This window comes from Lactuca saligna, chromosome 9 (assembly GCF_052625555.1).
Source record: "Lactuca saligna cultivar CGN05327 chromosome 9, ASM5262555v1, whole genome shotgun sequence".
NCBI classification, from domain to species: Eukaryota; Viridiplantae; Streptophyta; class Magnoliopsida; order Asterales; family Asteraceae; genus Lactuca; species Lactuca saligna.
The window spans coordinates 1,919,142-1,934,446 of NC_136425.1; the positions used below are offsets into that span (position 1 = coordinate 1,919,142).

The following is a 15,305-nucleotide window of genomic DNA, read 5'->3' on the forward strand; positions in this document are numbered from 1 at the left end:
ACCCCATCCACCTCTCCCACTCCTCCGGATATCCACCCACCACCTTGTACTCGAAAATGCAATCCTAAGTACTTTAGTGATAAATTTGTCAACACATCCACCCTTCATCCTCTACATACTCCTCTTGAACCAACCACCCATGCTCAAGCACTTAAGGATCCACAATGGCGAAAAGATATGGATGACGAGTTTAATGCCTTACTTCATAATGGAACTTGGGAGCTCATTCCTTCATCAGATCACAAACCCATTGGTTGCAAATGGGTCTTTCGTATCAAAAGAAATCCAGATGGTTCCATTTCTAAATACAAGGCTCGCCTTGTAGCCAAAGGTTTTCTCCAACAACACGGTGTTAATTACTTTGACACCTTTAGCCCTGTTACAAAACCAGTTACTATCCGTACGGTTCTTTCTATTGATCTCTTGATGAATTGGCCGCTCAAACAACTTGATCTCAACAACGCGTTTCTTCAAGGTACATTACATGAAACTGTTTACATGGACCAACCACCCGGTTTGCCCACCCTCAGTACCCGAAACACATTTGTCACCTTCAAAAATCAATCTATGGGCTAAAGCAAGCACCACGTTCTTGGTACTTAGAACTTACCAACTTCTTGCTTGCCTTTGGTTTTCGAAAATCTCTTGCTGACGCCTCTCTTTTTGTCTACAATCATGAGGGTATTATTTTCTATTTTTTGGTCTATGTTGATGATATTGTTGTTACAAGTAACAATAATGCTTTTCTTGATCATGTTGCCACCTTACTTACTGCCTGATTCTCCATCAAGGACCTTGGTCCTCTTCACCACTTCTTGGGCATTGAGGTCATCTCCAACCCAATGGGTCTCTTCCTTTCCCAACACTGCCATATCCGGGACTTGCTCACTCTTTTCAACATGGATGGGGCAAATGAGGTTGCTACTCCTTTAAGCCCCTCTGTTATCTTGTCCCCAACAGATGGTTCCGCACCTGTTGACCCTACACCCTACCGGAAATTAGTTGGATCCTTACAATACCTAGCCTTTACTCGTCCAGATATATGTTTTGCTGTCAATAAACTTTCTCAGTTCATGCATTCTCCCTCTTAGACTCATTGGCAAGCTCTGAAACGTGTCTTTCGGTACCTAAAAGGTACAATTCACCATGGACTGCTTCTCAATCGTACTTCTTCTCATAACTTAATGACATTATCAGATTTTTATTGGGGTGGTTTTTCAGATGGGGTCCAGTCCACTACGACATATATTCTCTATCTTGGCAACAATATAATCTCTTGGAAATCAGCCCATCAAAAATATGTTTCCTGGTCATCGACTGAGGCTAAATACAAAGCCCTGGCCAATGCTGCATCAGAGATCTCATGGGTCCAAAACCTTTTGTCTGAGCTTGGCATCAGCACCACCACTGCACCTACACTATATTGTCACAATACAGGAGCTACTTATCTTTGTGCTGATCTAGTGTACCATTCGCGTATGAAGCATGTTGCACTCGATTATCATTTCGTTCGTAAACGGGTGTCAAATGGTTCTCTTATAGTCTTGCATGTTAATTCTACAGATCAACTAGCTGATGCTCTTACTAAACCACTGCATCACAGTCCGTTTCTCAAGCTTCGTTCCAAGATTGGTGTCTCTGACGGAGCCTCCATCTTGCGGGGGCATATTATGAATATCCACTAGTTTTACATATTATATTCAATATATTTTAATTGATCCACTTACCTTGTATAGCTTAGGTCAATGGTCTGCTCCCTACATTATCTCCTGTATATACGTTCTGTAAATGGCTATAAAAGCTGATTGATACCAACAACAATAATATACAATATTATACCCTTCAATATCATTATACAGACAATGCTTAATGGCTTGATATGAATGCAAAAGAGAAGAATTTTGGGTCTCTCGAGACCACGACGTGGTAGACTCACCACAACGTGGTGATGCGATCCAGATTTTGCTCTTTTTGCTACGAGCTTCTCTTCTTCCAATACGAATCATACATGTTCTCCGTGCTTCGGAGGTGTTCTTCACTTTCCGAACATTTCAGACATCTTCAAAATGTATTTTGTGTGTTCCAGAATACCAAATTTTGATGTATAATAGCCTAACACAATAACTAAACTAGTTTTGGGTTGGTCATAAACCCTAACACTAAATTAGCTTAAATTTAAACTTATACAACAGTGTTTGGAACATGTTCGTTGTATACTTGATGTATTCTTCCTGTTCCGGAGTAGCTATTTTATACTACCAATTTTAAAATTAAACAACTAAAAGTTTAGAATTAAAGAACTTACATGTAAAACTAGAAAATCTTTAGAATCTTATGTCATATCTTCTTTGATTTTTTATTTTTTTTATCTGAATTATGTAGATATTTCTGAATAAAATTTGATCATGAAGATGTCGGAATGGACACCGCAACGTGGTGAATGGCTCGGGCTGGACCCATATAGTCTAAAACGAACTCCGGAATAGACCATTCCAAAAAAAAGTTATTTTGCAAAAAAAAAGGTAAAATGATTATTTTTCTAAAAAAAAACCACAAAAAAATGGTTAGGTTAATCAATTTCCCTTTTAATTTTTACAAAATTTTAGTCGACTTTGTCTAAATCCATTTTCATATGTTACCAAAGCCGCTACCCTTTCTTTTGGTACCTATGGTATATGCTACATACATACTAAAATTCAGATTTTATACGTGCATTGAATTTGGGAGGGGAAGGAATAATCCAGACTGTTTTGATGAGAATGAAACATAAGTTTCTTTTTGGGGGGTTTTGTTTATTAAATAAAACAATCATTTAGGTCCATGTGCATTATTCTCCACTCCAGAACATGCCTTCCAAAAAACCCTAAATCATCCCAATTTTTAAAATTTGTGGACTTGTTTTATCGTAAAGATAAACGGATTGGATTATTAAGTAAAAGAAAATTTAATTAAAAACAAGGAACATTTTAAATTGGGATGTTCTGTTATAATTTTTTTTAAGAATGATTTACTATGTTGTGATAATTTGCACACTTTCGACGATATTCAAACTGTACTGTAATTCGCCCCATGAAAAATAAATATAACCTCTACATTGTTTTAAGTAATTGAAATGAAATGCCAATGTATGTAAGGTAGTTAATAGTATTTTATGGTTAATTAATATTAGTATATATTTTGCTGGGTTATTATTTAGCTTTAGTTGAATTCATAAGTCTTCTATTTTATAATTGTTTAAAAGAGACTCAAACAAATCAAACCTCTCGATTAGTTGTCGGCCGGATTAGTTTCTAATCATTTAGCATGTTTGATTAATAAAGGAAACTGATAGTGAATATACATAAAAGCTCATGAAAATTTATTGTTTGAAGATGTTATAAACTAGTAAATTTTTAATAGATACAAACTTAAGTTAATATATATATATATATATATATATATATATATATATATATATATATATATATATATATATATATATATATATATATATATATATATATATATATATAATTGAAAAAAAAAAAAAACAGAAAAATGGTTCACTAATACATAGAAATTTATGTATTATAAGAAAAAACATAAAGAATTACAACCTTAGGCCTGTACTTGGACACGTATCTATATATTCCACATTCTTAATATAACATTATCCGTATAATGACTAATAACCCACCTCATAAAACACATATAAAAAACCCTCAACGCCACCACTACATTCGATCCATCCATAATTGAGTTGATTAACTACAAAACGAAAGCTCAACGTCTATCCAGTTCTTGAAACCTTCAAACACTGTTTCTTGATGGAAATCATGGGCGATCAAGATTTCCAACAAACACTGGGTGATTTGTTAGAAATTAAAAGCAAATGCATGAAAGATTCATCCAGAAATCTTTTATGGAGGAAAGTTATGGAAGCTCAAGTCAAGAAAACATGGTTAGGAGGTTGGAAAACGAAGATCAGAAGATGCCCCACAAGGAATAATACTTTAAAGATGAGGAAGAGACAGAGGGTGAGGCGGGCTGCAAGTCACCGAGGATCAAGACGGGCCACCACGAGGGTGATAGAACGCAAGGTTCGTACGTTGAAGAAACTGATCCCAAATGGGGAATCATCGATCGGTTTGGATGGGCTGTTTATAGAGACTGCAGAATACATAACGAATTTACAAAGGAGAGTGAGAATCATGCAAGCCGTGGTAGATGCATTGTCCTGTGCCGAGTGAGTCCAACTGTTCATTCGATGTATGATCGCATGATTTTCTATAATTAATTAAAGATTCTTTCTATTTTATTGGTTTAGTTTCTTGTTAATTAAACAGATCTAATGGCGGATTATTGATGCCTTTTGTCTTCTATTGTTGTTTTCTTTTTATTTATGGCCATAACACATTAATTACTCTTGGAGATGCAAATCATTTTATCAAGACCATAGTCGCAGATTTACTATTGAAAGTTCGCCTCAAGGTTTCATGCAATGTGAAAGTTTCGATAATATTTCTTACCATGTTTCTTCTTAAGAACAAATACTAGACTCTCGCGTTTACACCCACAACATGTGTAAATTTAGAAGTAGAGTTGGCCGATGAAAAATTGATAAGGGTGTTTAGGCTAGGAATTGAATGAAATCGAACAAAAACTTTTTGTGCCAGCTCATATAAAAATGAATGGATGTAATGACAATACGGGAGGGATAGAAGTTGATGGAATGAAATGACTAAACTTATATTTATAATGACTTATTCAAGAATTCTAATAAAAATCAAATGCTATAAGCTCTTAGTAATATGAAAATAATGTCACAAGAATAGTAAACATGAAAACCAAGTAATTAGCCCCATGCATAGATGGAATTTGATTCACTTATATAGCAAACTTCTATTGAGATGAATTCCATTTTCAATGGTTTCCAAACCCCAAATGTTAATAAAGTTGAAAAACACAGAAATGTCACTAAGATCATCATCATAACATTACAAAAAAACACCTTCAACAAAAATATGTTTCAACTCCAACCACATACTAAAAATATCACATCGAAAAATAAATTATATAAATAAAATAGTTTCTCATTTTCCTTTACAAGAAAGTAACGCTTTCGTGGGTCAAAATCTAACACTAGATTATAAGCCTACTGTAATATCTCATTGGATTGGATGATATTTAATACCATTTTGTTGTTCGCACGATTGTAAAAGTTGCTACTCAGTAGTTGGACATGGACAATTGAGTTGCATCAAACGACTAATCGGTTTAGGATCGGTGATTAATCAACGATTAGGCGGTGACCTTAATTGTATTATAATTTATTTTTAATAAAATAAATATTACCTATATCGTAAGAAAATTAATAAATATGTTAATATTTTATGGTTATTTACTTATTTGTTAGGATATATATATATATATATATATATATATATATATATATATATATATATATATATATATATATATATATATATATATATATATATAGGGTTAGGTTATTTTGTTTCTAGTAACTATTGTGTGCCAGAATGCATAGATCTGGACCATTGGATGGAATATAATCAAAAATCATGATCTGAGGGTCTATGATAGTAGAATAGGATAACATGTACCATATAATCACACAAATTTGAGCATAAGGGCATTTTAGTCAATTAACCTATATTATAAAAGGAAAATTTCGGATTTTTAGGGATAATTAATTCCTTTGCTTTTCAAAATCTGGATATTTTAAATTAATTTAAAATTAAAAATCCGATTTTATTCTGTCAAAATGATAGAATTTTAACCATAAAGTAGTAAATATATTTTTTGATTTTATTCTGTCAGAATGACAGAGTGTCAACCATAAACTAGTAAATATATTATGAAAGAATACACAAAATCGATTCTTGAACTAATAATATACCAAATAATTAAATTGTATGATTGTGATACATTAAATAATAACAAATATTCTGAAAGAATAACAAGTATAGTTCTTAAAAAATAACAACATTCTTAAACAATGAGTGTGGCCATTATTTAATTCATTCTTCAAATCTTTCCCATCAGGTCTTCAAGTCATTCTTCAAGCCATTTCTATTAGAAATTCATTGCCAAGTAATTTGTAGTGATACACTTGTGTTTGTGTTCTGATATGAAAAAAATAAAGAATAAAATTCGAGTTCATTCTTAGAGAACAATCATTGTAAAAGAATAAAATTAAAGCTTCCCTGCCTTTTTTGGTTGTCTAGTTCTGATCAATTTGCAGGATTACATGTGAAGAATATTTCCCTTATTCATTCTGAAAGAATAGTAGCCTTCTTCAAACTAAAACCCTTTTTATTCTAAAAGAATATTGCTCGCATTCTGAAAGAATTTTCAGGTTAATATTCATTAGGTAAAGCAAACAAGTTATATTACAGTAGGTTAAAATAAAAATTTATAAAGTTTGAAACCATTTAAAAGCTAAAGTTCGCAAACCTTTAAGTATTACTCAATTAACTAAAATATTGTTAAGAAACACTTTATACATTCTGGCAGAACACATTCTGCTAGAATACGCTCGTTCTCCATGTTTTTTTTTTTCCACATCAATGAGACCCTTCAAAATCTATATCTACAAAGAAAACATAATCAACTTTAAAATATTAAAACTTTTAGTATATTCTAAAAGAATAAATTCACAAAGAAAATATAATCAACTTTCAAATATTAGAAATTTAGTACATTCTATGAGAATAAAAATTATAAATTCTGACGGAATGTAGTTCACATTAAAGAATTTTAATTTGTTCTAATAGAATGTAATCCTAAAACTGTAATGAAAAAAGATGGGTTCTTATAGACATTTTATCGAACATATAGAGGACAGAACCTTTAGACACTGTTGCAACAAGAAAAATAAGTAATTCCACAAAATCAAAATCAATTATATGAAACTAAAGATTGTAAATTATGTATTACTCATTGCTCCTCCATTTTTTCCAATAAATACGTTGAATCATCAAACCTAAATTTTACAAATAAAAATAGGACAAGTACCCCATTTAAAGAAAATAAAACAATTACTCTTTGCAAAAAATAATAGAGAGCTCTAGAATATACATGTTCCTTTTAATGTTGTTTTGGCAGATACAATTCTTATTAGCAAAAATCTTGTCAAGAAGAGTACTTGAGTTATATTAAAACAATCTATTAAACTTCAAAGCATTCGCATTTAAAGAAACAAAGCACAAAAATTAATATTATAATCTACATAGTTTATAATCATTATAACTCCAAAAATCAAAAACGAAGAAAAAATATGTGGAGATAACCGGTAAGAAAACGGAAAAAATATAGTAGTGGAAACCCATATTAAAAGAAAAAAGAGAGAAACTTACGTCAAAACAAGATTTCACTCCTATAGATTTAGGTTAAGAAAACAACCGATTGAAGGAGAAGGAAACCAAGAGTGTTGACCGATTGAAGGAGAAGGAAACCAAGAGTGTTGATGCCGTAACATGTAGCAGGAGAGAAAAAAATAATCGGTGTTGTTGGCTGTGACGGTCCGACAGGGAAGGGGAAACATCTTCTTAATTGATGGAATGGGGAAACATCTTCATTCGTCCATAAGAAAATTAGAGGAGGCAGAATACATATGATATAGAAGGCTAGGGTTAAATAGTTGGTCAAACAAATTTTTATGGTAATTTCCATGAATTAAGGGGTTTTATTTTAATTAGCATGCTAAAGTTACATAATTACCCTTATTACAATTTTTAATTATTTAATTATTCCTAAATTCCTGTTGGTGCATTTATGCACACAATAGTTGCTAAAAACATTTGAACCTATCTCTCTCTCTCTCTCTCTCTATATATATATATATAACATCCCAAAATACGACCCAAAAATTTTTGTTTAATAATTACTAAAAACACCATGTTAATATCATAAAGTAAAACTCGTACGTCAATATCTCAAAACGACAGCAAAGTATTACGAGAAAACTGTATCAAGACTGTATCAAATCACATCTATGAAAAGCTAAAAACAACTCCCAGGACAACTGAAGTTGTGGTGTGTGCGATGCCATCAACCCGAGCTCTTCCCTTTACTTGCGGAAGTACTTGAAACTAAAACTAAAACTGTAAGCACAAAGCTTAGTGAGCTCCCCCAAACTACCACATATCATACAATAACATATAAACACATACTGGGCCTTGCCCACTGCATCAGACCGAAGTCCGGAAACTGCATCGGACCGAAGTCCGGAACTAACCAGGGCCTTGCCCTCTGCATCGAACTGAAGTCCGGAAACTGCATCGGACCGAAGTCCGGAACTGGCTGGGACCTTGTCCCCTGCATCAGACCGAAGTCCGGAACTAACTGCATCGGACCAAAATCCGGAATCTGACTGAGCATAACATAGCATAGCATAACATATCAATTAGCATGATCACATAAACTGCATACTGCATCGGGCTGTGGCCCGAAACACATAACACATAAACCCTGTCTGAGCCACGAAGGCATCAAACATACTAAAACTGCATCGGACCGAAGTCCGGAAACTACTACTAGCTAAACGGGTCGGTATTGTGGCCTTAGACCCGTTCCTACTAGAAGGAAACTCACCTCGTGACGCTGACTGCTGAAATCCTGAATGAGAAATCCCTGACTAGGGGTGAGCAAAAACCGAACCGCAAACCAAAAAAACCGAAAAAACCGCATAAACCGAAACTGAAAAACCGAAACCGAAATGAAAACCGATGGTGCGGTTTTTAGTTTTACAAAAACCGAAAATACTCGGTGCGGTGCGGTTTCTAGTCTCGCAAAAACCGCAAAAAACCGAACCGCACCGCATATATATATATATATATATATATATATATATATATATATATATATATATATATATATATATATATATATTAAGTGTTGATATTTGTAAGAACCAAGAACTTATGACAATTAAAATTTCTATAAATGTAAATATCTATCTTATCTATCGGAGTATGATTGTATATTTTTAAGCATATATTCAGTGGTATTTACAATAACAAATAATGTTTATGATATTTTTTTAACGTTTAATTATGAAGAGTACTAGTGATATAGTGTCATTTTTATGAATACATTAATTGATATTATCGTATGTACTTGTGAAACATATATTATATTAAATTCGCGTTATATTGAAGCATTAGAAACATGTTGAATGAGTGGTTAAGTAATTTGATTTCAAACCAATAGGTTGTGGTATAGATTTATCTCCAATAAATGATTATCACTCCTCATTTGAGTCAAAGTAACTCGCTGAGTTACTTGAGTTTTAGTAAAAAGGCAAAACAGGAAAAAAAACCGCAAAAAAAAATCGAACCGCAAAAAACCGCAATGAAAAACCACAAAAACCGAACCGCATAAAACCGAACGGTGCGGTTTCTAATTTTCAAAAAACCGAAGTTCCGGTTTTCGGTTCGGTTTTGGCCAAAAACCGCACCAAACCACACCATGCTCACCCCTATCCCTGACGGCTGCTCCGGCTGCTTCCCAACTATAATGGGAAATAAATACTAAATCAGAATTGGGATTTCTCTATGGGTAAAATGACCATTTTACCCCTACTATGGTGTGGGACACAACATGGCCTAAAACCTCAATTCCTTCTAAGTCCATCTATGGCCCCACTATAGGCCGACTAATGGCCCAATTTGCTATATTGGGCCTATAATCCTTTATTGGGCCTTACTCAAGCCCAATACCAAATCATTGGTCCTTAGCATTTGAATTATGATGGGCCATAAAGGCCCAAGGACCCTAAGCCTGAAACCCAGCCCACATCGAAGCCCAACACTCGAAGCCCAAACTGGTAGCGTACACAGGGCGTACACCAAGGTGCGCTAAGCATACTGGCTGGTGGCCTGTACGCGGCGCGTACTTCCTTGTACGCCCAGCGTACAGCCTTGTTAAGCCAACATTTCATTAAGTGCTTAATAATCCGATCTAGAAGCTACAAATCCAAATCCTAAGCTTATTCAATGACTTAAGCCATAAAGTTGCTTACTTGATGGCTTACAAGTCTCATAAAGGCTCAAACTCTCACAAATAACATTCTACATCCATAAAACCAACTAGATCTCATGCATGGTTCCAAATAAGCCTCAAATATCGAAACTTTACTGCTATGGGGACACTTGAGCTTCAAGGATAGCAATCCCAAGCTCCAAAAACGAAGTTGTAAGATAAAGGTCCCTCCTTTGGACCTAAAAAGGTCCAAACTTCCAAAACTCCTAGATCTAAACTCACAAGAGGAAAGTTGAAAGCTTTATACCTCTTTTAAACGCCAAATGAAGGAATGATCCCAGATTTATGAGCTCAAGGTACTCAAGTTCTCCTTCTTCCACTTCTCTTTTTCTTCTTCTTCACAAAAATAAGCTCAAAGATCAAACATACACAAGCAAGGAGCAAAGGGGACGAACTAGGGTTTCTCTTGGGTGAATGACAAGTGAGGAGGCCAAATGGGAGGCTATAATGGGGTTTAAATATCTCAAACCCTAAAATTAGGGTTTTTTCCCTGGCCGCTTACGTTGGGCGTACACTATGGTACGCTGCGCGTACGCCTCTCATCCACACATTTCATTTAAACCTTACGCCCATCGTACAGCGGGTTACGCCCCGCGTACGGCTTATGGGCAGGCTATAACTTGGCCCAACAAAAGGGCCACTCTCATAATTAAATCTATTATGGCCCAAAATAAAACTTGAGAATTAAATAAATTTGTACCTCGGAAAACGATCATTACAATATATATATATATAAAAAATTAAAGTTTATTCAAAAAATTAATAAATTTTAAAAAATAATTATTTAAAAATTTAAAATATTGAAAATTCAAAAAATTTTATGTAATATTTGAAAATTAAAAATTTTAAATTTTAAAAATTGGATATTCTGGCCGCCTAGCTCCATCTAGGCCCGCCTAGACTAATATTAATCGTCGTCGACCGACTACGCCTAATTTGACCACCTAGCAAATATCATAGGCAATTGATGTCTCTCTAGCGCCTAAGCGGTCTCCTGGACTGCCATTTACAACACTGGTTGATGATGAAGAGAAGCCCACCATTATGTATATTGTTCAAAAAATTTGTTATCATTGTTTTATTTGTAGTACCATTGCATTATTTTGGAATGATATTTTCACAAATTTTCCGGTGCATCAAATTTTTTCCAAGGAGTTAAACTTGAAAGGGATTTTTTATAACTAAATCGTTAAATTTCAACCTATTTGAATATTACAAGGTTGTATAGGAGGAAAGAATATACAAATTATTAGTTTAGAAAAACTAGTAATCGTAATGCCTTGAATATAGTAGACATCATTAGAAATCCTTAAATCGGCTTTAATAAGACCTCAAGAACCTTTTCTAATCCTTAAATACTATCTCCACCTCAATATATACCCTTGTCATCAAAGACACTCAAGGATATGAGATTTCTCATTAGTGTAGGAATAAATCGGACATCGACTAAAGTCCAGATGATGGAATTCAACATCTTAAAAAGGATAGTACAAATACCTTCAGTCTTGATTTAAGAATTATCAAAACCTAGCAGAGAAGCAACAGTTTCAATTGGTTATAAGGTGGTGAACTATTCCTTGCATGCATACATATAATAAGTACAAGCAGAATAAACAATCCAATTATTATTTGAAAGATCTTTGTGCTCTGGGATCATTATAAAATGATAATTGTTAATAACATATAATCTTATAGGGTCACACTATATAACAAGTAAACATTAAATGATTATTCATTAAATTAAATCATCGCTTGTATATAATTGGGGAATTTTTGGCTTTGAAAAAATAATAATTTAAATGTAGTATAACTATTTAAATGTAATCACATAGTATGGTTTAAACATCTTATATTTTAACATCCGTTTTCCGGGTATTATTTTTTTAGGGTCTATGACTTTAAGTCTTAAAGTTTTTGGGATTTTGTTTGACCGCAACATGGTGATGTATGACCAACACGACACAACCACTTCATTTAATTGGCACGTTATTTAAGTGGCCATGGCATAGTCTAAGGCTGGCCATGATACGGTGGCAGTTGGGGTTCAAAACCTAGGCTTCAGGTTTTGAACCCTATCTAAAGGCTCTAACTCTTAGGGTTGCCTCATCTGGCAGCCTCCATCCTCTAAGAATGTTACCCTCCCAAACCCTAGCTTCTATACTTGATTTTTTATCTTGTTCTATATATTTTGTGAAGCTTCAAGAAAGAAGGAACTCCAATTTTGTGCAAGGAAGCAAGGATCGAACATAGATCTATCATCTACTTTAGATTTCTGAGTCATGGGAGGTATAAAGTTCAAATATTAACCTTTGCTTTTCTAGATGTAAATTCAAGCACCTTTTTGGGTGGTTTTGAGTCCCTTTCCTAGACATCCTTGGGGTTGAGCAAGTCCTGGAATATTTCAGTGATCTAAGTGACTTCTTGACTTAAGTGTTTATAGAAAGGTGTGTTTGTTGATGGGTTTCTTAGGTTACAACAAAATGCTCAATGCAGATAATCACTTCAAAATTATAAATATGACACATCCAACCTAAAAGGATCTATTTCTTTCACTTTGAATGCTAAATACTTTGAATAACAAAACTAATATAAACCCTAGTAATTTCAAACTAGAAAGTAAAGGTAAGGGTTTACATATTTTGAAATTGTTATAGAAAAAAAAAGTTTACTTGATTCCTTCATTTGTTGACTTGAGAAGCAAGCACCAAAAGTTCGGTAGCTATAATGGTTTCTACTTTAACCCTAGCAATAAGAACACAAGAGGCGAGATAAGATGATAAAGGAATTTCGTTCCTAAGCCTTATGGTAAGAGCATGAACAAAATTAGATGCCCAAGGATCCTATTTATAATTTAGGTAACTTAGGGACAAAACAAGATTTGAATAATTAAATAATGGATTTAAGTCCAATTCAAATCCTTTCTTTATTATCATCCAAGAGGCTTCTGGAAACCGTATAAAGGCTCCCAAAACCGTCTACCTTTGGATGGTTCTAGAATTGCCTATTTTTTCAATTATTGAACAATTACAATTCACTCATTGTACCTTTAATTAATTCCATTTAATCCCAAATTAAATCCAGATTAATTATGATTAATAATTAACTAATTCTAATCGGTTTCCTATTAATTTATTAACCATATAAATTAACAAATCAATTATTAAACAATTGATTTCATGTTAATTTATTAATCACATAATAAATTAATAAACCAACTATCTATTTCCAATTAATATATTAATCATATAATATATTAAAAAATCATTTCCTCATAATTTCCAATTAGTTTATTAATAATATAATAATCTGATAAATTATCCTCTCCTACCAAATCTTATTCTATCCATTTATTGATTTTAAGGCAACCGAAAAAGGATTTTGCTTCCAATTTCAAGTCATACCGATTTAGTTATGAGTTCAAACACCTTAATCCAATAATCTCCCACTTCAATAAGTTTATAATTACAATTGTCAGTATAACCTTGAACCAAAAGGAAAAAAATTTGCTTCCCATGCCACTGCCAAACTCTGATTCAAATCAAACGTTGGCCCTAAGATAAGTGATTAACTATTCCTTCATTCTACAAGATAACACAGTCATAGATTAAATGATCAACCTCATGTTCATTTATTTTGTTTCCTGATTTCCCGATTTGTGATCAAATTCAGACTACAAAATCGAACACATCAATTTAGTCCGGACCATGCACCTGGTGTTTTTTATAGATCAACTTAAATCACTGAGGGGCCCAAATATATTGCTTTTCCTGATAAGGCAAAAGGAACGGATAAACTTTGACTACATAATTGTAACCGTTAATCACCAAATCATACATGACACAACGTTTTATAACATCATTTTACTGAAGCGTTTTTGTAATACTAATACACAACTAACATGTAAATTACAACTTATGTATCTCTGGTTAAAGTATACAAGACATAACTGTAACATCCTGTTTCCTATCATTTCTTATTTTAGAGTTGTAGGTTGGATGTCGACTGTATAAAGGCTTTGGGACTTAAGAAGGTAAAGTTAAGACCTTTTGGAATGAGGTAATGATGGTTAATAGATCTAACCCGTGAACTGCGTATTTGGGTCGAATGGTAGAAAAGGAAAAGTCATAGGCTGGGTTTGATGTGTGTAAAACTCACTTAGTTTTAATCCTACTTTAATTATCAAATAACACACAAAAGGCAGTGAACCTATCAATTGTGGTATAGCTAAATAAGTAGGGTATCGAACACAGGGAACGGCAAATTAAATTAAAAACTAATTCTATCTAAATTACTTTAACAAATAAGGGTTTTTCTCTAGTTTTACAAGACTAGAAACTTACTAAACAAAACTAATGCAAGGCTAGAAAAGAGCAAATTGACTAGATTCAATAATGGGAAAGAAACTTCTGTTTAGTTCAACTCGGTTAACTTTATGGTTGCTTTTAAGGTAATAGTGCAATGGATTAATTCTTTCGTTGGTTACCGATTCAAGTGATTAAGTTGTGTTCACTACCCTAATCCTTAGCAAATAAACTAATTCAAACAGTGGCCAATTGCTTAACTTAATTATATTTACTAGATTAATTATTCGGGTTAAGTTAGACTTGAAATAGCTAATTAAATTGTTATTTTTAATTAACCTCTTGTTCGATAGTCATCTTACAAGCTTGCACATGAATTTACTCAATTTACTTATTAATCCTAGTTTCATATTCATTAATCCTAGACATATGATATAGTGGTCACTTATCATATGAGGTTGATAATTAATAGATGTTCATGCTAATTAACTATCTTCCTATTAACAGAAAATAAATTATCATTCATACACAAGGTTCTTTAGCAAGCTAAAATAACAATTAATCACCAACTTAGAATTAATCCTACCAATCAATCAAACCATATTGTCAACTTTGTATCCCCAAACAGAAGTATAAAGAAATTAGTTCATAACTAAGGTGAATAACAGCAAACAAATAAGTTCAAGTTGCTTAATCATATTGACAAAACAAAAGAATTAAATAGAATGATGAAATTACGCCTCAATTACTCCCGGAATTGGATTCTAGCTTCTTTGGTCGACTTCTAGGGTTCTTCTGGCTTCTTATTCGCAGTTAAACACTTCTGAAACTTCCCAGAATTCTCTCCCTTTCGCATTATAGAGTTATCTTTATATATGCATACCGACTCGTCGAGTCATCTGGTGACTCGTCGAGTCCCTCTCACATTAGTCGTAACCTGATAACTGTCTTGACTTC

At 33.3% G+C, this 15,305-nt stretch overlaps 1 protein-coding gene across 1 annotated transcript; it reads left to right on the forward strand.

The window, feature by feature from the left end:
* The first annotated feature begins 3,815 nt into the window (after window positions 1-3,815).
* Window positions 3,816-4,229, forward strand: UPB1 (transcription factor UPBEAT protein). The gene has a single exon (XM_078973225.1). The coding sequence runs from the start codon at window positions 3,816-3,818 to the stop codon at window positions 4,227-4,229; it is 414 nt and encodes a 137-aa protein (XP_078829351.1).
* Window positions 4,230-15,305: the final 11,076 nt, after the last annotated feature.

Bases quoted from the DNA above. Each gene is read 5' to 3' on its own strand.
- UPB1 (XM_078973225.1), top strand. From the start codon at position 3,816: ATGGGCGATCAAGATTTCCAACAAACACTGGGTGATTTGTTAGAAATT.